This window comes from Chiloscyllium punctatum, chromosome 32 (assembly GCF_047496795.1).
Source record: "Chiloscyllium punctatum isolate Juve2018m chromosome 32, sChiPun1.3, whole genome shotgun sequence".
NCBI classification, from domain to species: domain Eukaryota; kingdom Metazoa; phylum Chordata; class Chondrichthyes; order Orectolobiformes; family Hemiscylliidae; genus Chiloscyllium; species Chiloscyllium punctatum.
In genome coordinates this window covers 64444750-64468324 of record NC_092770.1, presented here as the reverse complement: position 1 = coordinate 64468324, position 23575 = coordinate 64444750, and the positions used below count along the sequence as shown (strand labels likewise).

The following is a 23575-nucleotide window of genomic DNA, read 5'->3' as shown; positions in this document are numbered from 1 at the left end:
CACACGTTTAAAGATCACCATTACTTACCCTCATTGCCACCCTTCTTTTCCAATCATTTATTAACCTGAAGTCCCATTTAATGAAGTTCCCATGGGTCTCCTCACCACCTCAAGGGTCACACACAAGTCTCAGTGGGAACAAAGGCTGCTGTGAAGGACCCAGAATCTATTTAGAATCAATGGTACCTCAAAGTTACACGGCTGACAGGAAATCTGTTATTCGCAACTGGAGGCTTTTTAAACAAGACTGGGATAAATCAGCATGCAACACAGCCACCGGTACTGGTCTTCAAAGTTAGTGCCCATTTATCACGGTCAGTTACTAGATCTGAATGTTGCTCTAAGACCTGCCTATAGTAACTGGAGTGAGTTATGGCTTGGACGGGGTGGAGAAATTAGGCTCCATCATTGGAGCAAACAGAACGACGAGAGCCATAAATTCAACACCGCGCAGAGGGGGACCATTCGGGTCATTTAATCGATGGGCTGGATTGTACAGGTGGGGCTGGAGGGTTGGGGAGTGGGAGGTGCAAGGGTCTGGCTCAGGTTTTCAATTCCTCTGCTTCTGAAATGGCAGGTAGCCCCCTCCCCCCCGCCCCCACCCCCATGAAGTATTCCCTTGGAGCCAGAGACAGATTACAGGCTTTTTAGGCAGCTAGAGATTGGGCATCATGGATAGTAGAGGGGTGGGTTTCAGAGGATGAGAGAGGAGGCACAAAGGCTGGGAAAATACTTGTGGGGGGAGGGGGTGACTCACTCATTAATGTGGTAAAAGCCTTCCACTCACCAGCTTATTACAGCAAAGAGGCAGACAAGGAACAGTAAAGGACCTGAATATGCTCAGATAGGGTGAGCTAGAGGGCTTTGTAGTCTGGGGACTGGCTCGGAATGTGCAGGAAGGCTGACAAACACAACGTAATTTTGTTACACCAGCGTCTGCTGACACCCAGTGTCACATGCAACCGTACAGACTCATCATTCAAGAAATGGTTCATCACCACGTTGATAACTGATAGCACCATACGCCAAGGAACTGCACATGTGCTAAAGAGAAGCACACAATTGAAACAAAGTTGTGTGTGTGTGTGCGCATGTGTGTGCGTGCATGCTGAGGGGATTGGGAGGGGAGTGAGTCAGGATGCTCTTGGGAGTGGGGTGAGGACACAAGTGAGGGGGGGACTGAGGGCAGGGGTGGGGGCAAATGGGGATTCGGTAAAGAGGAAGTGGGGGGAAAGGTGAGGGGGACTGAGGACAGGAGTGAGGGCAGGGTTGAGGGGGAGGAGTGAGGGCAGGAGTGAGTATGGGAAGGAGAGTGAGGGGGAGATGAAGATTGGGGAAGCAGTCAGAGGGAGTGAAGATGGGGAAGTAAAAATGGGAATGAAGGGAGGAGGTGAGGGAAGGCGGTTGAACGGTATGTTGCCTACAAAGATCAAGGCCATGAAAACTGTAGGCCCCTCTGTCCCTGTGCATTTTTTTAGAAATGTGATCTTACATCAGCTTTGCCTCCCATTATCCTTTCTGCCAAATCTTTTAATATGAAGTTGTATTTGCCACTTTCTGCCTATTCTCCCAACATACCTGTATCCTGCAGTCAACAGGTATCACCCTCCATGCGTTAGCCACAGCTTTGGGTTTGTCAAATTCTGAATGGTAGAAAATAAACAGCAATTCTGACAGCAAAAGGGGTACAACTTGGCTAAAACATGGGACAGAAACATTCTTACTTTGCAATAAAATATCCTTGATATTTCCACAAGTTTTTAAAGAAAGCAACTCCCATTTCTCCACCATGTTTTATGCCCTCTCCCTGACTCTCGTCACCCCTTCCCCAGCCATTGTCTTTCAGACAAACAATGAGGCATAATTAGATTAGATTCCCTACAGCATGGAAACCGGCCATTCAGCCCAACAAGTCCACACTGGCCCTCCAAAGAGTACCCCACCCGGACCCATTCCCTTTCCCTATATTAACCCCTGACTAATACACCTAACACTAGGGCAATTTAGCATAGCCAAATCACCTAACCTGCACATCTTTGGACTGTGGGAGGAAACGGGAGCACCCGGAGGAAACCCACGCAGACAGGGACAATGTGCAAACTCCACACAGTTGCCCAAGGTAGGTTCCTGGCACTGTGAGGCAGCAGTAAATGTATCAGTAAATGCTATGCCCCTCCACAGTAATGAAGGACCTACCATATATGCAATATATAGGTTTGCACAGGTGTAATATGCACTATGCTAAAGAACCATATTAATGTGGAACACTGGGATGCAACCAATGCTGTGTGAGGTACACACAGTAAACGTGCCTGAATTTAAAAGTAGATTATTCAGACACAAAGACATGCATGGCTACAGCAGTGTGTGGAGAGCTAAAGAAGTGAAGAAATTGAAAACTAGCTGAGTGGAAATACTTTGAATTTATTGCAAAAATAAAGGTCAAGAGAACCAGGCGACTCAACCGTTCTGAAATTCAATCAGTGTGTCTGGATCACAGTTAATACACTATACTTGGATGATGGCTGACTGATCCTCTTAGACGTCGTTCACAGCGAGTCTGGGGTCTGAAAAAAACATTGAAATGTTACTGCTGCAAAGAATGAACAACGTAAAACTGTCCTACCTCTTTAAGACTGCTATTCAGGGGTTTGCTGAGCAGTGAGATGTAGGAATCGATGACAGCGCTAACCAAGCCTGGAGTCATTGCTGACAATTGATTGTTAAGTTGATGGGAGCGTGCAAAGTCCATAGCTCCCTTTTCAAGATCAGAAAGAAATCGCCAGTTCCTTTGAAAAAAAAAATATCCATTGTTTCACGGTGTGACAGCCAGTTGCCTGAAATGTACACCAGTAGAATTCTGCTGGCATTGCTCAGGGCAAGTTAGAAAACGTAAGAGAACACTTGACTCACTCCACTGGACATCTCAAAATTCACAGAAGACAATGAAGTGTAGTCCCAGCTGTGTTGGAGCAAAACCAATCTGTACACAGCAAGCTCCCACAAACAGCAAATTGAGTGGAAAAGAGAAGAAAACAGGACAGTTTTAAAGGAGGCTTAGGGACAACACAGTCCATCAGTGGACGGCTGCTAGTAACACAGCAGTCTAAGAAGGGACACTTGTGACAGTAATCAAGCAGTAAAAAAAACACATAAGAGGTTGCATAATCAACATGTCTAGAATCTTGAGTTGCAAAATGTTGAATATTTATGTATTCTATTTACTACATATGCTTGGCAACTTAACTGTGAAAACACTAGTAAACAATAGTCAGAATAATACAGCTAATATAAATGATTGTTTAAAAAGAACAGGAAGCAAAGAGAATCGAAAAAGTAGCGCACAGAGTATGCTAGAGTACGTCTGATGAGTAAATAGAAAGTAATGTGCTTCTAAATTTGACAAAAGTGATCAACCAAACATTAAATCAAATTGCCAATAAACGTGGAAATAAACAGACTAGAAAGGCAGGGTGAACTTGGTGTCAGTATCGTATCATTTGAGATTTTGTGGGCAGTGAGAATGTTGTAGTTCAGATTCCAGCATCTCCAGATGATGTCTCTGCCTTCAGTTTCCTCAGCTCAGAGTCAACTGAGCTGGCATGAGAATTAAAGACATAGAGACAAGTCAGGAGTAAGAATTCCTGACTGAAAACCAAATATGCTGGAATTCACAGCAGATCAGGCAGCATCTATGGAGAGGGCAAGCTAACGTTTCAACTCTAGATGTCTCTTCGAAGAGTCATCTAGACTCGAAATACTAGTTTGTTCTCTCTCTCCATGGATGCTGTCTGACCTGCAGTGATTTCCTACATTTTTTTGCTTTCAGCACAGAATCCAGCATCTGCAGTTATTAGTTCCTACATTCCTGAACAGTTTTAAAAGCACAGGTTCCAAACATGAAGGATGAGACTGTCTGGGAGCTAGTCAGAGGGAACTTAGCAGAAGTGAGAAGGAAGTCCTGCAAGCGCTAGTCCTATCCAATATATACAAGGTATACTCTAATTACGAAGATAAGCATGGAGATAGCCACAATGCAAAGCAAGACACTCTTCGGTTGGCCAAGGTGTGGGTTAGGGGGTAGAAGTGTACAATAAAAATGTGGTAGTGACAGGGATTCCACGTTCAAATATCTTGAAGGTGGTTATCCGATGCAAGAGTAGCAGGAGGGGAAATGTTGTTGTGGAACAAGTAACACAGGTAGCAAAAGGGAGGGGATCCTTTTGCGTGAATACAGAAAGTTAAGAACTACAATTAAAAAAGCAGAACTTTGACGATGGTAATCTCTGGATTCGGTCTCAAGACAAGTGCAATTGAAGCAAAGGGTCTCAGTGAGCTAACATCTGGCTGAAAGGCTAGACTGTTAAAAGGAGTTTCTTTTCATTGGTACCAGGGTCATTTACCCAACAGGTTTGGCTTGGCACCTCCAGGAATTCATGATCAAATTGCAAGTATTGCTCAGAGCGACCCACGAGAACATTTTAAAAAGACTGATTACTTTGTCACCTTCTCCGAACATGTCTCTTTACCAGATATAAAAACACTGAGATTGGGGGATAAAATGAATGGTGGCTGATGGTCATGTATCATTCATTTGGGGAATGTGCCTTTTTGTTTTCTATTTAAGGTGCGAAGGCACAAAGACGAATGCGCTGACTGACTTAACGGCTGGAGCAAGGGAGCAGGTTATGTGATAAACTCACTGGGAATAGAATTGATTACGGTTCACAAGCTGGTGAAACACTGGAAGCAGTGCTGGGACAGCAAGGAGCTGTGTCAATGGGGTAAGCCCCATCTGAACTGCTTCACACCCCAAAGTCCCAAAGGAGATGGGGAGGAGATTGTCGATTCATTAATGGTGATCTTTCAGGATTCACTGGAGTCAGGGAGGAATGGCAGAGACTGGAAAATGCCAAAGGTAACACCCCTTTTAAGAAGGGAGGGAGGCAGAAGCCAGCAAACTGTCGACTGGTCAGTCTGACCTCAGTCCTAGGTAAGGTTATTGAGGACGAGATATGGAGTATGTGAGAGTGCATGGTAAAATAGGGCTGATTCAGTGCGACTTCATCAAGGGGAGGCCATGCTTGACAAGTCTTGAATTCTTTCAGGAGGCAACGAGCAAGTTAGACAAAAGAGAGCCAATGAATGTGATGTATTTGGCTTTCGAGAAGGCCTTTGGTAAGGTGCTGTAGAGGAGGCTGCTAGGCAGGGGCAAAGTGCTGGCATGGGAAGAGGATTGGCTGACTGGCAGAAGGCAGTGGGCAGGGATGAAGTGCTTTTGTTCAGGATGGCTGCTGGACTAGTGGAATTCTGCAGGGATCTGTGTTGGGATGACCAATCATCCTATACACTCATGATCTGACAAAGGAACTGAGGGCATTGTTGTTAGGATTGCTGATGACACAAAGATAGGTAGTGCTGAGGAAGTGAGGAAGCTGCAGAAGCACGTGGACAGGCTAGGGAGGGAGCAAAGAAGTGGCAGATGGAATACAACGAGGAGAAGTGTGAGATTATATGCTTTGGTAGGAATTACAGAGATGTAGACATTTCCTAAATGGGGAAAGGCTTTGGAAAGCTAGTGTACAAAAGGACTTTGGTGTTCTAGTTTCAGGATTCTCTTAAGGTTAACCTGTTGACAGTTAGGAAGGCAAATACAATGTTCGCACTCATTTCAAGAGGGCAAGAGTACAAGAGCAGAGGTATATTACTGAGGCTGTATAAGGCTCTGTCAGACTGCATTTCAATATTGTGAGCAGTTTTGGGCCTGTATCTAAGGAAGGATATGCTGGTGTTGAAAGAAATCCGGTGGAAGTCCATAAGAAGTTTCCTAGGGATGAAGGGCTTGTCATAAGAGGAGTGGTTGAAGTCTGTACTCGATGGAGTTTAGAAGGACGAGATGGAATCTGATTGAAACTTAGAATACTGAGAGGCCTGGAGAGAGTGGACATGGAAAAGGAGACATTTCCACTAGTCAGAGAGACTAGGACCCGAGGGCACAGTTTCAGAGTGAAGGGTCAACCCTTTAGAACTGAGATGAGGAAGGATTTCTTTAACCAGAGGGTGGTGAATCTGTGGGACTCATTGCCACAAGGGCTGAGGAGGCCAAGTCAATGGGTGTAGTTAAGACAGAAAAATGTAGGTTCTTGATTGGTAGTTATGAGCAGAAGGCAGGAAAATGAGGTTGAGAAATATATAGTTTCATAGTAATAGAAGCAGGAGTAGGCCATTTGGCCCATCGAGCCTTCTTCGCCATTCATGAAGATCATGACCGATTTTTACATCATCTTAGCTCCTCCTACCTGTATTATCCCCATAACCTTTAATTCCCCAACCATGCAAAAACCCATCCAACTGTGTCTTGAATATATTTAATGAAGCTGCCTCTACTGCTTCCTTCGGCAGAGAATTCCATAGATTCACTACTCTCTGGGAAAAACAGTTCCTCCTCATCTCTGTCCTAAATCTATTCCCCCCTAATCTTAAGGCATGTCCCCTAGTCCTAGTCCCACCCACCAGCAGAAACAACTTGTCTACCTCTATCTTATATATCACTTACATAACTGTATATGTTTCTATAAGATCCCCTCTCATTCATTCTAAATTCTAGCGAGTACAGTCCCAGGCAGCTCAACCTCTCCTCATTGGGTAACAACACCTTCACTCTGGAATCAACCTGGTGAACTCCACTGCACAGCCTTCGACGCTAGTATATCCTTCCTCGAGTAAGGGGACCAAAACAGCACTGGGAAATATTCAGCACAGCATCCAGAGTGCAGCAAAACTATATTCTGCTAACATACAAGAGCAAACTAAACACAGATGCATCACCCTGGATGAACAACAACAAAGGAATAATTGACGGTGAGGAAAGGGACATATTCTCCTCTTCAGTCAATGCACTAAATGGAAGGCAAGAGGGAATATGAAGAGGCAAGTTAAACAAATAATTAGGAAGGCAAAGATAAACAGTTTAAATAAATTGCAAATGACAACAAAACATTCTTTCAAAGCCTAAGTAGAAAAGGGGAATTCAGGAATGGCAATGGGACCACTGAAGGGGAGAGTGGATACAATCATAGACAAGAATAAAGTACTTACTTTGCTTCTGTACATACCAGGGAGACAACCAAGCAAGCATGGCATTGGAAGATGATTGGAAATGATTTAACCATACTAAAACAAATTAAAGCGGAAGATAAATAATTCATATTCAAAGTGGATAAAAACTTGGCAGGTTACTTCTTTGCATTTTAAAAAGATCAAGACGAAAAGAGAACTGAGACACTAATACACATACTTAATAATTCATATAAAAAAGGCAAAGTGTGTCTAAGGACTGCCAGATGGCTAAGGTTGTATCAATAGGAAAGGTCCAGGAACTACATACTAGTCAGTTTAATGAAGACAGACCAGGATCGGAATCCCTATAAAAATGGCAAACAGTAAAACATCTAGAAATCAAAAATATTACAAATGAATGTTAAGCACAACTAACAGAGACAGAGACAAAGAAAATTCAGTATAATTAAGAAATCGGGATATCCGAAAGGTCTTCAATAAGACACCACAAATGACAAATTAGCAAAGTCTAATTTTTGGGGGTGCAGGAAAGAGAGAAGCTATTTGGTACAGTCCAGTATTAGGAGGAGTTGGTGGCAAATTATTTGAATTACTCTCTTCCTGAATTGTGAGAACAGTGGTTCAGGTTAGATCTTTGGTGGGATGGGGACAGAGAGGTTACATTCTGACTAAGCAGTTTTGAGGGTGGAACATTTGTTAATTTAACTTACCATCCATTGTTAGCTTTCTGCGAGACAGCTGTCGATGACAGTAATCCCTATCGACTTTCAACATCATTGAACTATCCATGTTCAGCGTCTATGATTACATTGGTGAGGGGATGGTACAAACAGGATAATTCGCAGAAGATAAAATTAAAAAGTTTTAATTCAACCTTCCCACCCATGGCAGAGCTATCAAAATTCTGCTCTTGCTGTCTTTTCATCAACTAGATTTACCTATAAATACTGACAGTCAGAAAACAGCTTTTTTTTTATTCCTGATGAAGGGCTTTTGCCCGAAACGTCGATTTTACTGCTCCTCGGATGCTGCCTAAACTGCTGTGCTCTTCTAGCACCACTAATCCAGAATCTGGTTTCCAGCATCTGCAGTCATTGTTTTTACCTAGAAAACAGCTGTCTAGTCTACCTAGCTTGTTCTGCAGAACTGCAATGCATTGCTTATTATAGTAAACATCCCCCTCTCATCTGTAAATCATTTGATCAGCTGGAAGAGGCAAAATACCAGATACAAACTTGGGCCAACTTATTTCAGGACATATATTCCATCAAAACTTTTTACCTTGAACTCTTCAGAACATTTCACAAGACAATCAATGGAAACCAACATCTATACTGCATTACAGAACAGTGCTGATCGATTAGCAAGTGGACTCAGTTGGGCTTACACACTTGCATGTACCAGAAGCTATATATATTATTATACAGCACCTTATGGAAGGTCATCAAGGAAGATTTGTTTACTGAGTCATCATGGGTGGAAGTCAGCAGCAGGGAGTAGTCACATTATTGGGAATTTTCTATCGACTCTCTAAAAGCAACAGAGACACAGAAGAGCAGATTGGGAGGCAGATTTTGGAAAGGTGAGAGGTAACAGGGTTGTTGTCATGGGTGACTTCAACTTCCCTAATATTGATTGGAAACTCCTTATTTCAAATAGTTTGGATGGAGCACAGTTTGTCAGGTGTGTCCAGGAATGATTCCTGACTCAATATATAGATCCGCTGACTAGAGGAGAGGCCATATTGGATTTGGTGCTTGGCAATGAACCAGGTCAAGTGTCAGATCTCTCGGTGGGAGAGCATTTTAGTAATAGTGATCACAACTCCCTGACCTTTACTAGAGTCATGGAGAGGGGTAAAGGCTGATGATATGAATAAATATCTAATTGGTGGAGGGGGAATTATAATTGCTATTAGGCAGGAACTGTGGAGCATAAAGTGGGAATAGATATTCTCAGGGAAATGCATGACAGAAATGCGTAGGTTGTTTAGGGAGCACATGCAGCGAGTGCTGGACAGGTTTTTTTCCCACGGAGGCAAGGAATCTTGGATGACAAGAGACGTGGAACATCTTGTCAAGAGGAAGAAGGAAGCAAAGATCAGACAGGGCTCTAGAAAGTCACAAGGCAGCCAGGAAGGAACTGAAGAATGGACTTAGAAAATGGCTTGAAAAAGCCTTGGCAGGTAGGATTAAGGAAAAACCCACGGTGTTCAACACTTACGTGAGGAACAAGAGGATGACCAGAGTGAGGGAATGGCTGATCAAGGCTAGTGGATGGAAGTTGTGTCTGCAGTCAGAGTTAGGGGAAGTCCTTAATGAATACTTTGCTTCACTATTCACTAGTAAAATGGACCTTGTCGTTTGTGAGGATAGTGTGAAACAGACCGATACATTCTAACAGATTGATGTTAAGAAGGAGCATGTGCTGGAAAGTTTAAATATGAGGATACATAAGTCCCCTGGGTCAGACAGAATATACTTAAGGTTACTACAGGAAGCAAGGGAACAGATTGCTACACCTTTGGTGATGATCTTTGCGCCCTCACAGTTACTGGAGTACTACCAGATGATTGGATGGTGGCAAATGTTATTCGTTTGCTCAAGAAAGGGAATAGGGATAACGCTGGGAATTACAGACCAGTCAGTCTTACATTGGTGGTGGGCAAATTATTGGATGGGATTTTGAAAGAGAGCATTTATAATTATTTGGAAAAGCAACATTTGATTAGAACTAGTCATCATGGCTTTGAGAGGGGCAGGTCATGCCTCACAAGCCTTACTTAATTCTTTGAGGACATGACAAAATACATTGATGAAGGTAGAGCAGTGGATGTGGTGTACATGAATTTTAGCAAGGTGCTTGATAAAGTTCCCCATGGGAGGGTCATTCAGAAAGTAAAGGTGCATGGGATACAGGGACATTTGGCTGACTGGATACAGAATTGACCGGCCCATAGATTACAGAAGGTGGTAGTTGATGTGAGGTATTCAGCCTGGAGCTCGGTGACCAGTGGCTTTCCATAGGAATCTATTCTGGGACCTGTGTTCTTTGCAATTTTTATAAATGACTTGGATGAGAAAGTGCAAGTTCGGGTTAGTAACTTTGCTGCTGACACAAAGGTTGGTGGACTTATGGGTAGTGTGGAACACTGTTGAAGATTGCAACTGGACATTGACAGAATGCAGAGCTGGGCTGTGAAGTGGCAGATGGAGTTCAACCAGGAAAAGTGTGATATGATTCATTTTGGAAGGTCAAATTTGAATACAGATTCCAGGGTTAAAGGCTGGATTCTTGGCAGTGTGGAGGAACAGAGGGATTTTGGGATCCATGCCCATAGATTCCTCAAAGTTGCCATTCAAATTGATAGGGTTGTTAAGAAGGCATATGGTGTGTTGGCTTTCATTAACAGGGGGATTGAGTTTAAAAGGCATAACATTATGCTGCAGTTCTATAAAGCCCTGCTTAGACCATAGTTGGAATATTGTGTTCAGTTCTGGGCACCTAATTATAGGAAGGATGTGGAAGCTTTAGAGAAGGTGCAAAGGAGATTCATCAGGATGCTGCCCAGACTGGAAGGCAGATCTTATGAAGAAAGGTTGAGGGAGCAAGGGTTTTCTCATTGGAGTGAAGGAGGATGAGAGGTGACTTTATGGAGGTGTACAAGATGAGGGGCATAGAAAGATTGGATAGCCAGAGACTTTTCCCAGGGCGGAAATGGATGTCACAAAGAGGCACAATTTTAAGGTGATTGGATGAAGGTTTACAGAAAATGTCAGAGATAGGTTCTTTACACAGAGTGGTTGGTGCATGGAATGCATTGCCAGCAGTGGTAATAGAGTCAGATCCATTAGGGACATTTTAGCAACACTTTGATAGGATGCTAATAAAATGCAGGGTATGTAGGTTGCCTGACCTTAGAATACAAAGGCTGAAGGGGCCTGTACAATGCTGTACGGTTCTATGTTCTTTCCAACTAACAACTACACCACTTTCAATTCAAAAAAATTGGTCACAACCATTTGTTGATTCATTTCTCATGGCAAACCCTGACCAATGACAGTCAAGCTATTTTCTAATCAACCTTTACAGAATTTATAATAGACACTTTTGGAGCAGGTGGGATTTTAATACAGGCTTCCTGCCTTGGAGGTAAGGATACTATTGCTTTGCCATGTCCACTCTGAGCCAACCGGCAGGGTTTAAAATTTTGAAAAAGCTTGACAGTTAACTGTCAATCAGTTTTGATGGGTGCAGAGTTTATGGGCACAGGACTGTATGTTTCCTGTATCCTTGACAGCTCTCATGTTCCACCTACTTTCTTAGTGCAGGTGCTGGAGACAATTCCTGCCTGACTGTGGATCATGACTCAGTTATACGACTCCATGACTGAGGCAGAACGTAGACCCAACATTGCCCATTCTTTAACCAGGGCTACCGAGAGACCATGACCCTGTGTTCTAGATTCTAATGTCAAAATAATATTTTCTCAGCACCTATCCTGGTGAGCTCCTTAAGAATTTTACATATTTCAATAAGAATTAATTCCATCCTTCCAGACAATCTTGGCCTACTCGATTTATCCTCTTGGATCAGTGAATGCTCACTTAACAAGATTCTGGGAATTTATTTTCAATTTACTCCATATAAAGCAAGCGTGTACTTCAGGTCACTGCAAATGATTTGAACTTAAAAATAATAGAAACCTATATGTAATTGAAAAAAAAAATAATTACATTAGCCTTCTCGATCAAGGTTCTGACCAAAACAGAGAGGTGCAGACCTGGAATACCCCAGCACATGTTTGCTGATCTGTTGTTAGCGGATTTCCATTCTGAATCTAACTGGCTCAAACATTCCAGAAAACAAAGATAGAAACCAACCAGAATTCCAATTCTGAATCGCAATCTGGTGGCCTCTAAACGACAATTAAGTATTGGCAATAAAGATTTTGAATTAATTACAGAAAATGCTGGAGAAACTGAACAGGTCTGCTATCACGTGCAGGTTCTGAAGGAGGATCAAGTCAATCCTGAAACATTAACATTGTTTCTCCACAGACCTGCTGAGTGTCTCCAGCATTTCGTTTTCATTTTGGGTCTCTAGAATCCATATTTTGCTTTCAATAAGATTTCTGATCTTGCCAGCAACTTGCACAAGAAAAGTACAAAATTTAAAAATCACATGGACGACTGCAAAAATGGGTCAAATTCTGATAGCTCCTTCAGTTAAGTATCTGCAGATAAGGTCAAGGCTAACTGTTGTGACTAAAGAAAAGGTGGGTGATGTACAGAAGACTGCAGAATCTTTGACAACAGGAAGGCACCAGCATCAGGACAGGCAAACAAAAAAAAACACTGGGAAGGGTGCAACTACTATTGAAGAAAGAAATAAACATTATGCACTAGTGTTAAACCACAAGGTTTATTGATATACAAGAGAAAATGGAAACGCAGAAGCATGTTACAGTTATCAGGAAATAGGATAAACAGTATATGTAAACAACAGACACATATCTACATTATTCATTGTATAAACATAGCATGTTCAGGTGCCTTTATTAATATCACTAAGCAGCTTTCAAACAGTCCTGACCTCAGAAATATTTTGAAGCGCTTGAGTGAAAATTACATGGGACGACAAAAGTAATTTATTTGGGGAGGGAGGGCTAAGTCAATTAATTCCATCTTCAACTAGCATGATCACGTAAATGTTTAAAATGATGTTGATATTTTCACATCAATAAAAATCATGTTTTGCACAAAGAAAAGCAGATTTTTGGCAAAATAAATAATTCAAACCAAAACTCAGCACAAAACAGACATGTTGCACCCGTGGAAATGTATTTAGCATCACCCGATTTCAGCTGAAGCCAAAAGAAAGCAGCAATTTACAAGCATGATGATATTGGAACTTGAGTACATCTGTAAAATAAGCAGCATTGGTACTTCTTTTAAAAAGAACATTTTTGTGGTTCAAATATTAACTCAAATTTAGTATCGCTTCTCAAATTTTGCAGTAGTTACAGATCAATTCAATCAGCCTGATGAAATTACACCGATATAGTTACTAAGTAGATTCTGAGAAATAGACATTTTCATTTTACAATTTAGAAATAAGAGGGAGGCCATCATACATGTCTATTTTTAACTTACACCAATCAGACATTTTCTGAAACATGCCCTTTTCCTGACCAAGTATCTGAGCAGCCCTTTTAAGTTTCGGTTCATTCCGTTCCAGGTACCGGCTTCCATCCATTTGCAATTGATTCAGCTTCTCCTTCCGGTTTTCATCCAGGACTATATCCTCACTCATGAAAGGATTGAACCTGAAGTAGGTGTCAGGGGGCAGAAGTGCATCAAGCATGGTATGAACTTCTGAAATAAAATGTTCCCAAAAAGAAAAACTGCTTAGGAGAGTTTAAGAATTATTTAACAAGAGACACTAAACCGATGTATAAATGGGAAAACTGAAGGCAGATGTCAACATTGTACAGTCAGTTCTGATATAATGTGACAGTTCTGTTCTCATGCGATCTTGCGTTGTAAGAAAATCGCGCAATAGCCTCACCATTTAAACTAATGGAGCCGGAATCACAAAGCCAATACAAGTAAGGAAAGTTTGAGTGCTATAAATGACAATCTAAATTTTTCAATCGCGTTAAAGACAATTTGCACTGAAGAAGCACGCATTATAACAGGACCAATTATGTTATTTTTGTGTATTGCCTCCCAGTGTTTGAGTTTTAGATTCAAACTAAGGGATACAACTTGATGATAGAATCGATGTTTTGGATGAATGAGTTTGATGAGCAAACTACCTTTTCTGCAGGCTTTATGCAAACATGTTTTTCATTGCAAGCATTGTTAGAATAAATGTCTCCCAGGCCATGCCTACCACAACATCAAAGTTTCATATACTGACCTCAGCATTACAAGCATCTTGCTGTGATAGTTCAGCAATCATATTTCTAACAGGTGCCTTGACATTCAAGTTTACAGTATTTTGAGATGTGAACCTGCATCCATCATCAACTGGTGTGAAACACTAAATGCTAAGTGTACATAAACCCTTTGCAATTGTCAGGATCTCTTAGTGCCTCAGTCTAGATCAAAGCTTGCAGAAGTAAAAGAGAATTTTAACCCACTGTAGTACCATTTCCTGTTCATATCACACTTAAAACATACTGTTAAAATATCTGAATCCATGGGCAAGCAGATGTATTGATTTATTGAATATTGCAATGTCAGCTGATCTAGTCCGCAGGAGTTAAAGGTGAGTGATGCCACAGAGGCAGGTGGATATAGAGAGAGACAGCATTTCTAGGCATTGATTATAGCAGATGGGAGGCTGTATTCAATTAAAAATTGATTACACATGTCAAAGTACATGTGAAAGTACTGTTCTTGGTACAGATGCAAAATAATGAAAGCCAATTACTGTCCTAAAGTCCAGAATTTACAAGTAGTTACAATTGTGCCGAGTTATAGCAGCAGATTATCAGCAGTGACATTCACTTCAGCTTGGCTTTTTAAAGGTCTGATCTTAAGGCAGTCAGGCCAAGTAAATAGCTCAATTTCTCAACATTACTATAGATACCAAACTAACAATGAGCAATGGAAAATAGATTTGTGAAAATAAATGAAAAATTGTAAGTGTGCCTTAAACCCATTATTAAGGTATATTCAATTCTTATGTCAGAAAAGGAGTTTATATTGCTTATTCATAAGTGTGCCAGATCAATGCAGCACTCAGTCAACAGATGAGTCTCACAGATTTTAATGGACTCATCCCAATTTCAATCATTAGGTGTTAGACGCAAGACTCACATTTTACAATGACCTACAAGTAATCACAGCAATTGTAAATTGTGGAAGATATATTTCTTGATTGCAAAGGATATTTTTTCATCTGAAACATGTTATCAAGAGTTATAGAAGTGATTTAGCACAGGTCATTAGGACTCTGCTTTGATGAGGTATGACTCAATGCATGATCTCAAGTGAACTGCATTAGGCTTTTACTAAAGTATATAGGACTAGATTATCTTGTTACAAATGGATGACGCCACTATAAACACTGATGCCGGATCACAATTGGAAAGTCAACTGTTGCTGAGGAAATTAGAAACTTCAGTGATCATCAGAGCACCATGAACTGCAGTTAGTAGCACAACCACTAAACTCCTGTCACCCCTGCAAGCAGCTAATATCTCTATCGCTTTAGCACAATTATCAATATTGAGTTATTATTTATCAATATTTATGTCACATAGGAAACAATTTATAATATAATCTGTATTTTATTGGAAGCTTGAGACAATTGTCTTTAAAATATCACAAATAGCTCTCACTGGACAGGTATTAAAATCAAGCTATGGTTATTTTCACCTCCTCTAGTCACTGATTTACAGGAGACCTTTATTCTATAATGTTGTGTTAAATAGAAACTGTATGTAAACTAACAGCACCAGTTTTAGAATGCTGATCAGGTGTAACAGAGGTTTTGTAGAAGATGAAAGTGGTACTCAGGTCTCAAAGTAAAAATCAAAATAAATGAAGGCAGGTACAAGTATAAGGGAAAGCCAGCAATTAGCTTTCCATGCCTAGACACAAATTTCAGTGATTCAGAATAATGCTCTGTGCAGGTGAGATTGGTGTTTCAATGGAGATAGACTTATGAACTGCCCATGGGAATGGAAGGTAATGGCTAACCAGAGGAAAAATAAACTGCCAAGAGAAAATGGTCCAGGATGAAGCATCAACAGACAACGAGTCAAGGAATTCCCTTCAGGTAGGGTGCATGTGACTTTGATTTAAAGTGGAGTATTTAACCTGTTGCATTGTTAAACTTGCCCCTTAATGTCCCATTACCTCATGCCTATTTATCCTTACACTTCTCATTGGCTGATTTGCTCGATTTAAATTTCTGCAGACTGCAGGTTTCAAAAGGGCTTTTTTTTGTTGCTGCCACCTTATTAGTGGATTAATCCCAAATTAGAACATTACTGTCAGGATCTTCTGACTTATATAAGTTAACAAGAACAGTGAGTCAATATTTGTGTGCAGCTTTTGATTTATAAAGACAAATACATGAATTACACTTGGTTTATGTTCCATCATATGGTAGTTAAAAAAGACTGTCTTTAGAAAATGTGCCTCATACAAAAATGCATCCAGGGATCCAAAGTATATTCTCATAAGGAGTAGGTGTACACTGCACTTGAAAGGACTTTTAAAATTTGATTTATTCCATTGAAGACGTCAAGCTTTATTCATGAAAGAAACACTGAACGTAAAAAAGCGTCTAATATTAAATGTCAATTAATGCTGAGTCTTTCATCCCTTCAACAGGGATGGCTGTGTGCATCATTCAACACATCTTTACCACGTTTAGTCAATAATTTTATCATTAATCATCTCTGGCTGTGTCATGTGTAGAACAGTGCAAGTGAAGTTTGCAGTTCAGAAAGCCACAAGATTGATTTAAATCATGGCAACATATTCACAGCTAGGGCATTCATTTTAGTATCTCTCAATTTTCAGTTCTTGCCCTGACAACTGCTGAATTCATTATTTTGTTTTTACCAGAACGGATCCAGTTTATTTTTAATTTGATCTTTCGCAGCAGTATCCTGAACATTATTTCTAAATCAGGACAGTGTAAATTCAGAATTTGGAAGCTGAATTGAATTCTAAAAACCTATTGCAGAAATCATAAAAACTTTAAAATGTTCATCTTACAATGACTAACCTTCTGTATCTGTGGCGCTGCTGATAACATTAGTCAATTTTGCTTTGAGGCTTGTGTAGGTCACATTATTTTTCCCTAGTGCTTCATAACGGCCTGTTCCGAGAGAGATTACGCACTGAAATGGTGTGTTTGGCCACAGACGTTTGCACTCATGTATGGCCAATGCACAAGGGTTGTTAATAAGCAAGCCACCATCCTATAGGAGAGAAAAACAAAACAGAATAGTTAATGGTATTGGCAATTTATCAATTTCTCCTATTCTGAAGGCATCAACCACGTAGAGTTAGACTTCCATTGCTATAGGATCTTGTGCAGTAGTATTATCTCTGCTTCTAGCCTAGGAGGTCAGATTTCAAGTTCAAACTGCCACAAAGGTGTTGGATCAGGCTGAAGATAACAGGAACTGGTAAGAAGCTTTACAATTGGCTGTTAAATGAGTGGAATTATGCTGAAACATTCAAGTCTGCTCAGATTGCAGAAAATCAGTCTCTACAAAATAAGGATGGAACATTCGGGATTGGTTACATGCAAGGATAATTCCAAATAAGGCATGCACTTAGCACAGAGACTTGTGCATAAAGTCGCCTGAGAAAACCCTTCATTCAGCAAGAACTTTAAAGACTAATGCTACAGGACTTACCCTACATCAAGGGAAGGCACTGAGTAGAGTTCCAAGCTGGCAATCTGCCAACTCTCTGGGGTAACAACATTTGGGGTTAGTTACAGAACCCAGGGTAGCAAAAGACAGTGATTGAGAGACAGTGATTTTAAGCGTTGTCCTTAAAAGCACCTGCTATTCATTTAAGTACTTAATAAATTTGTTAAGTTTTACAGCACTCCAAGTGTCTTCACTCTATCTTCATCTGGGTACATACTATTACCTCTCAGAGGCAGGCAGTCGAGGTCTGAATAATTTGGACAAAATAACTGAAAATCTGGTGGCACCAGTTACCCTCTTGTAACTGGCAAAATGGCTATTTTTTACTTCCCAGTGAGTCTTAGGGCATTGTGACGCTACTTCTAATAACAGAAAATCACCTCACCCGTATTGTGTGGGACCAAGACGAAGAAAAACGTTACATCAGGTAACAATAATGTCAAATTTGGATTCTAAATTACCACCAAAGTATGTTACTGGCTGCAGCGTAAAACTTTAATTTGAAACAGGAGTAGTAAAGGGTGTTGATTGAACAGCTTTTTCTCAGAATTGAACACTAGATTAACACAGCTTTAGACTCATAATCACACAAGACACATTGCTAACTGGCAAAGCACAACACCAGCTTGCATTTACAGAGCATCTTTAACACAAATAAACAACCAAAGATGGCTCAAAGGAGCAACATCAAACAAAATTTTAAACAGTCACACAAGGAGACAGTGGGTCAGCTGAAGTGAGGTACATTTTACAGAACATTTTAAAAGTGCAAAGAGGGGTTAAAGAGGCTGAGAGACTAAAAGAGGACATTCAAGATTTGTGGACAGCTGAAAACCAAATTCAATTGAGGTTCACATGAGGCCAGAAGTGGAGCAATGTTGGACTTGAGGAAGTTAGAGATGGACAAGGCCATCGGGGTAGGGGAATCTGTAAACAATTGATGATAATATTAATAGGTGTTTCGTGACTGAAGATCAAAGCAAGTCAGTGTGCACAGGAGTAACAGGTGAATGGGACCTGGTGCAATTTTAAATAGGAGCAGCAGAAGTTTGAAGTAGTTCAAGTTTAAGGAAGGCTGAAAGACTGAGCCCAGTCAGGAAAGTATCAGAGTAGTCAAGTCTAAAAATGATAATGGCAACAAGGAGACTGCAACATGAGAGCTATGGCAATGTTCTGAAAACTGAAGTAGATGAAAGTGTGTCAGAAACTCAAATCAGGGTCAAACAAGATGCCAAGGATACACACAGTTTGAGTAAGGTCGCAGTGACCAGTGAAAAGGACGAAGTTGATAGCATGGGAAAGGAACTTATGGCAGGTAACTAAAGACAATATTGTCACTGAATGACCATGTCAGATCCATTTAACTATACTGAAAAAAAACATTACACTTTATGTGCCAAAGATAAAATATGGAAATAACCAAGGTATTGGTCTCCAATTTGCCTTTTTCAAATGAGTAGGAACATTCAACTTTGGAATGGGAGTAGGCACTCTGAACCTAGCTCACCGTTCAATAAGATCATAGCTGATTCAATTACTCCCACCTCTCCCCATAACCCTTCATTCCTGTCCTGTGCCCATCAAGAACTTATCTCTGATTTTAAAATATTCAAAGGCTCCCTTCCTTGAAAAACAGTAGAAGAGTTGCTTACCACCTTCAGAAAAAAAAGTCTCCTCATCAATGTCTTAAATAGTTGCCTTATTTTTAAACCGCACTCTTGATCTAATATTTTATAAAGCGTAATAAAAGGCACCAATAAAAGGAAATAAAATTAATATTTTATGAAAATTTACAGAGCGTATCACATTAAGAATGTGATCACGTTTCTTCATTTTCCACCTGAAATGACCTTCACAAAACACCGTAATTATGATCTCAATGAAACTCATCTTCTTAGTGCACGGTTTTGCAAATAATGATTAACAATTTCAATTCAAAGCTCTCAAAGTCAAACCACTGCTTACAACTTAGCAATCCAGGAGTTACTGCATATAGAAAATAACCCACTGGTTGCAACAAACACAGGATAGTTTATGTTACCCATCAGGCAACTTAAAGTGCTTCACCAAGGATGTAACAAAAAAAATACTTTGTTTCCATTTTAACTTCAAAAGGTTGCAGGTTAAAAAAAAACTTTACACCTGAACTGTTCAATGAAATGTTTTTGACTTTTTTTGTTTAAACATAAGCTCTGTTTCTCTTCACACAAATATTGCCTGATCTGCTGAATATTTCCAGCATTGTGCACCTTCCTCTTCTAAGTAGGAAGCAATTCAATTCCACCCAGTGACTCAACTGTCAGAGCCTCATGTTATCTAACTTGTAAGCTTCATCCAACACTGTCACCTTTTTCTCTGGGCCACATAAAGTGGGAGATGAGGTGTGGTTAAAGTTCATCAAATTGACACTGATCAGCTATGGGAAAGAGAATGCAGATACATTTTATATCAAATCACCATGTCAGGTACATCAGATCAGCAGGAACCCAAGGAAAAACTAATCCTGCCCTACAACCATATCACAATTTTTACCTCGATTTAAGAACATGCTGAGCAGCATCCGTAAGATACCGCCATCTCCTTTGTTGGCTATTCTTCCAGCAACTTTTATGGAAGTCCATCGAATTGAGGCCGACTAAGAAAAATTATAATTGGTTTTGTCACCAGACTAGATTGAAACTACTTGTAATTGCTATCCTTACCGAGTTAGTGCACTCAAAATCAGTCCCTTCTATTTCTGGAGTCACCGTAAAAATTATAAAGACTTCAGCAATATATGCAAAATTTCATAAGTTTTCCTGTCAATTTAGACACAAACAGAAAACACAGACCAAGCTTTCCTGGACTTAGAAGAATTACTATTTATTACAAATAGATAGTTGTTTACCTGTAGCCAGAATGTATGAACTGTTAACATATGCTGTATTAGTTAATAAACTCCTTATAAAACTGCTCCTATATATACATACACATACACAAAAACTGACATATACAAAAATAACTGATCAGACTGCTGAGTTTTCCCAACCATTCCTGTTTTTGTTTCAGATTTTAGGCATCCACAGTGTTTGGTTTAAAAAAAAGAAAAGGTGTTGTGAGAGGAAGGAAAAAGTCCCCACAGTGGCATCTGTGCACAAGGGTTCACTGAGATGATCCTTTTGCTAAGCAGGTCTTTTTGTTTTTCAATCTCTCTTCCCCAGCTACTTTTTACTTCCTTGCAGGAGGCATAGAGAATCAGGTTCTGACTTATTGGTTCAGAACAACAGTTACATATAGTGGTGAAGGAACAAACTGGCTTTCTTCAGGCGTTTGGTATTCTCTACTGCAAAGAGAAGCCTCCCTCTGGAGGCCCAAACACTTCTCGGATAGTTGTTGGCAGCAGATGGTCTTGGTCAACCACAGCTGGTTGGTCAACTCCACAAATGAGATCAGGTAGATGCTACTGGTCAAATCTTATTTTATACATGAGCCCTGGTGCTTTTTCATCTGCATCAAGCCTCCTCCACTGGTTGAACAAAGCAGCAGTGCAAACGTCACTTACAATGCATTTCAGCAACTTGTTTTAAGAAATCCCTTCTACAATCTTGGGTTTTAAAGCAGCCTCTTTCCCCTTTTCTGTTCACAGTCAAAAATACTGAAAATTAAAAATATGGAGTCTTTACATAATTCACATGGGAGTTTTTCTTTGCAACTATGGAGGGAGATGACATTGCCTTCATCTCATTAACCCGAGCTGGATGCAACGCACAAAAAGTGAAAAGGTAACATCTCAATCAATGTGCTGACCAAAACCCTACTTTCAACAATAAAACTTTGTTAAAAAATGTTGTCATATATTTGCAAGGTTTGTGACGATTTGTAGCTCAGGTTGAGGTTTAGGGTGTAGGTTTGCTCACTGAACTGTAGGTTTGATATCCAGATGTTTCATTACCTGGCTCGGTAACATCATCAGTGGCGACCTCCAAGTGAAGCGAAGCTGTTGTCTCCTGCTTTCTATTTATAGCTTTCTCCTAGATGGGGTTCCTGGGATTTGTGGTGATGTAATTTCCTGCTCATTTTCTGAGGGGTTGAGAGATGGTATCTAGATCTATGTGTTTGTTTATGGCGTTGTGGCTGGAGTGCCAGGCCTCTAGGAATTCTCTGGCATGTCTTTGCTTAGCCTGCCCCAGGACAGATGTGTTGTCCCAGTTGAAATGGTGGTTTTTTTCATCCATGTGTAGGGCTATGAGGGAGAGGGGGTCATGTCTTTTTGTGGCTAGCTGGTGTTCGTGTATCCTGGTGGCTAACTTTCTTCCTGTTTGTCCTACGTAGTGTTTGCGGCAGTCCTTGCATGGAATTTTGTAGATGACATTGGTTTTGTCCATGGGTTGTACCGGGTCTTTTAAGTTTGTTAGTTTTTGTTTGAGAGTGTTGGTGGGTTTTATGTGCTACTAGAATTCCGAGGGATCTCAGTAGTCTGGCCGTCATTTCTGAAACTTCTTTGATATATGGTAAGGTGGTTAGGGTTTCTGGCTGTGTTTTGTCTGCTTGTTGTGACAACACATCTATCCTGGGACAGGCTAAGCAAAGACATGCCAGGGAATTCCTAGAGGCTTGGCACTCCAGCCACAACGCCATAAACAAGCACATAGATCTAGACACCATCTATCAACCCCTCAGAAAATGAACAGGAAATGACATCACCACAAACCCCAGGAACCCCATCCAGGAGAAAGATATAAATAGAAAGCAGGAGACAACAGCTTCACTTCACTTGGAGGTCGCAGGGATGATGTTACCTAGCCAGGTAATGAAACGTCTGGATATCAAACCTACAGCTCAGTGAGCAAACCTACACCCTGTTGTTATATATGTAAATGCAAAACTGGGGTCAGTCAAGGGACTTGATCAAATGTTCTTTATTCATAGGCATCCTTGCACCTGGTCATTCCAGGTACAGTAGATCAGATAAGCCAAATAATACAGAATTAGTTATACCACCTTCAGCATTTCTGTTGCTGACCCTCACTTGAAGCAGCACCAAATTTTAGGGCCCAGTAAGTAAATCGTATTTTGGTCTACTTCCAATTGTTATGCTTACTTGTTCATTGGCATATCAAGATTGTTTTCTACTGATGAAGGGATGTCCTGATTCTGGTATTTGTTAAGACAGCCTGTAAGGGAGGAAAGGACTACTGTAGGGCTGAAAGAAGCTGGTTGGAGGTTAGGATGGGTTGACGTGAAAAGAAAGTAAGCCCTGCAGATCTCTAGTGCCCACTCTCTTCACATGCTGTGGCTAATTACTTTTGCAGCATTGCATTGTGGGCATTGCCTTCTTAGCTGTTCAACAGCTGTTCCAATGGAGTACAGTTTCACATCCTGGTTAGAGCCATTAGAAGGTTGCTTTGACCATGTAACATTGGATCACATGATGTAATTTGCGACTTGATAGCATCTCTGGTTAAAAATGCAGTTTGTACCTATCCAAGCACGAGTATTCCAAGTAGTTAATAGGTTTTAAATAAAGTGAAATTTTATCACAAAAGCATTCTGAATGACTTGTGTCTTTGACCATAAGGAGGTACCTTACAATACATAAAAAAGCCTGATGACCGATTAATTTATCCTTTCTTTGCTGAATTAATTTTGTAGATTGTGTTTATAATAGCTCTGAGGTACTTATGCATCTTTATATTTATGGTTTACTTGCCAAGTGTCACCTAAAACTAATTAAGATACATAGAACGAGAAGGTCAAAAAAACGTCATAAAGATGACTACAGGACTTCATTTAAATGTAACATGGATTATAAAGTCCTCACGAGTCTAGCAAATGAACTGTAACATGGACTGATTAATGACTCCGAAGAACGAATTTCGTGCTCATGACACCATGCATACAACTCATAAAAGAGAAAGTGAATGATCTATTCTTATAAACAAAATGCCACTTGTGACAAATTACAAAAGGAAAAGCCAAAATGATTTTCTATCACGTCAAAAGCAACACTACACACAGAATGGAAACCACTGTACCATAATAAACCCATTTTTTAACATATCTTTTACCTACAGGACAAATATCGAATCAACACACCTTAATAAT

At 40.5% G+C, this 23575-nt stretch overlaps 1 protein-coding gene across 4 annotated transcripts in view; it reads right to left on the bottom strand.

The window, feature by feature from the left end:
• Nucleotides 1-12485: 12485 nt before the first annotated feature.
• Nucleotides 12486-23575, bottom strand: part of pnpla8 (patatin-like phospholipase domain containing 8) — a 78904-nt gene continuing 67814 nt past the window's right edge. For all 4 annotated transcript variants that reach the window (XM_072552529.1, XM_072552528.1, XM_072552531.1 and 1 more), the window contains 2 exons: nt 16834-17029; nt 12486-13457 (listed from right to left, as the gene is read on the bottom strand). In XM_072552529.1, coding sequence (XP_072408630.1) covers nt 13183-13457; nt 16834-17029 — 471 coding nt within the window. In that variant the 3' untranslated portion in view covers nt 12486-13182. The remainder of the gene's footprint in view (nt 13458-16833; nt 17030-23575) is intronic.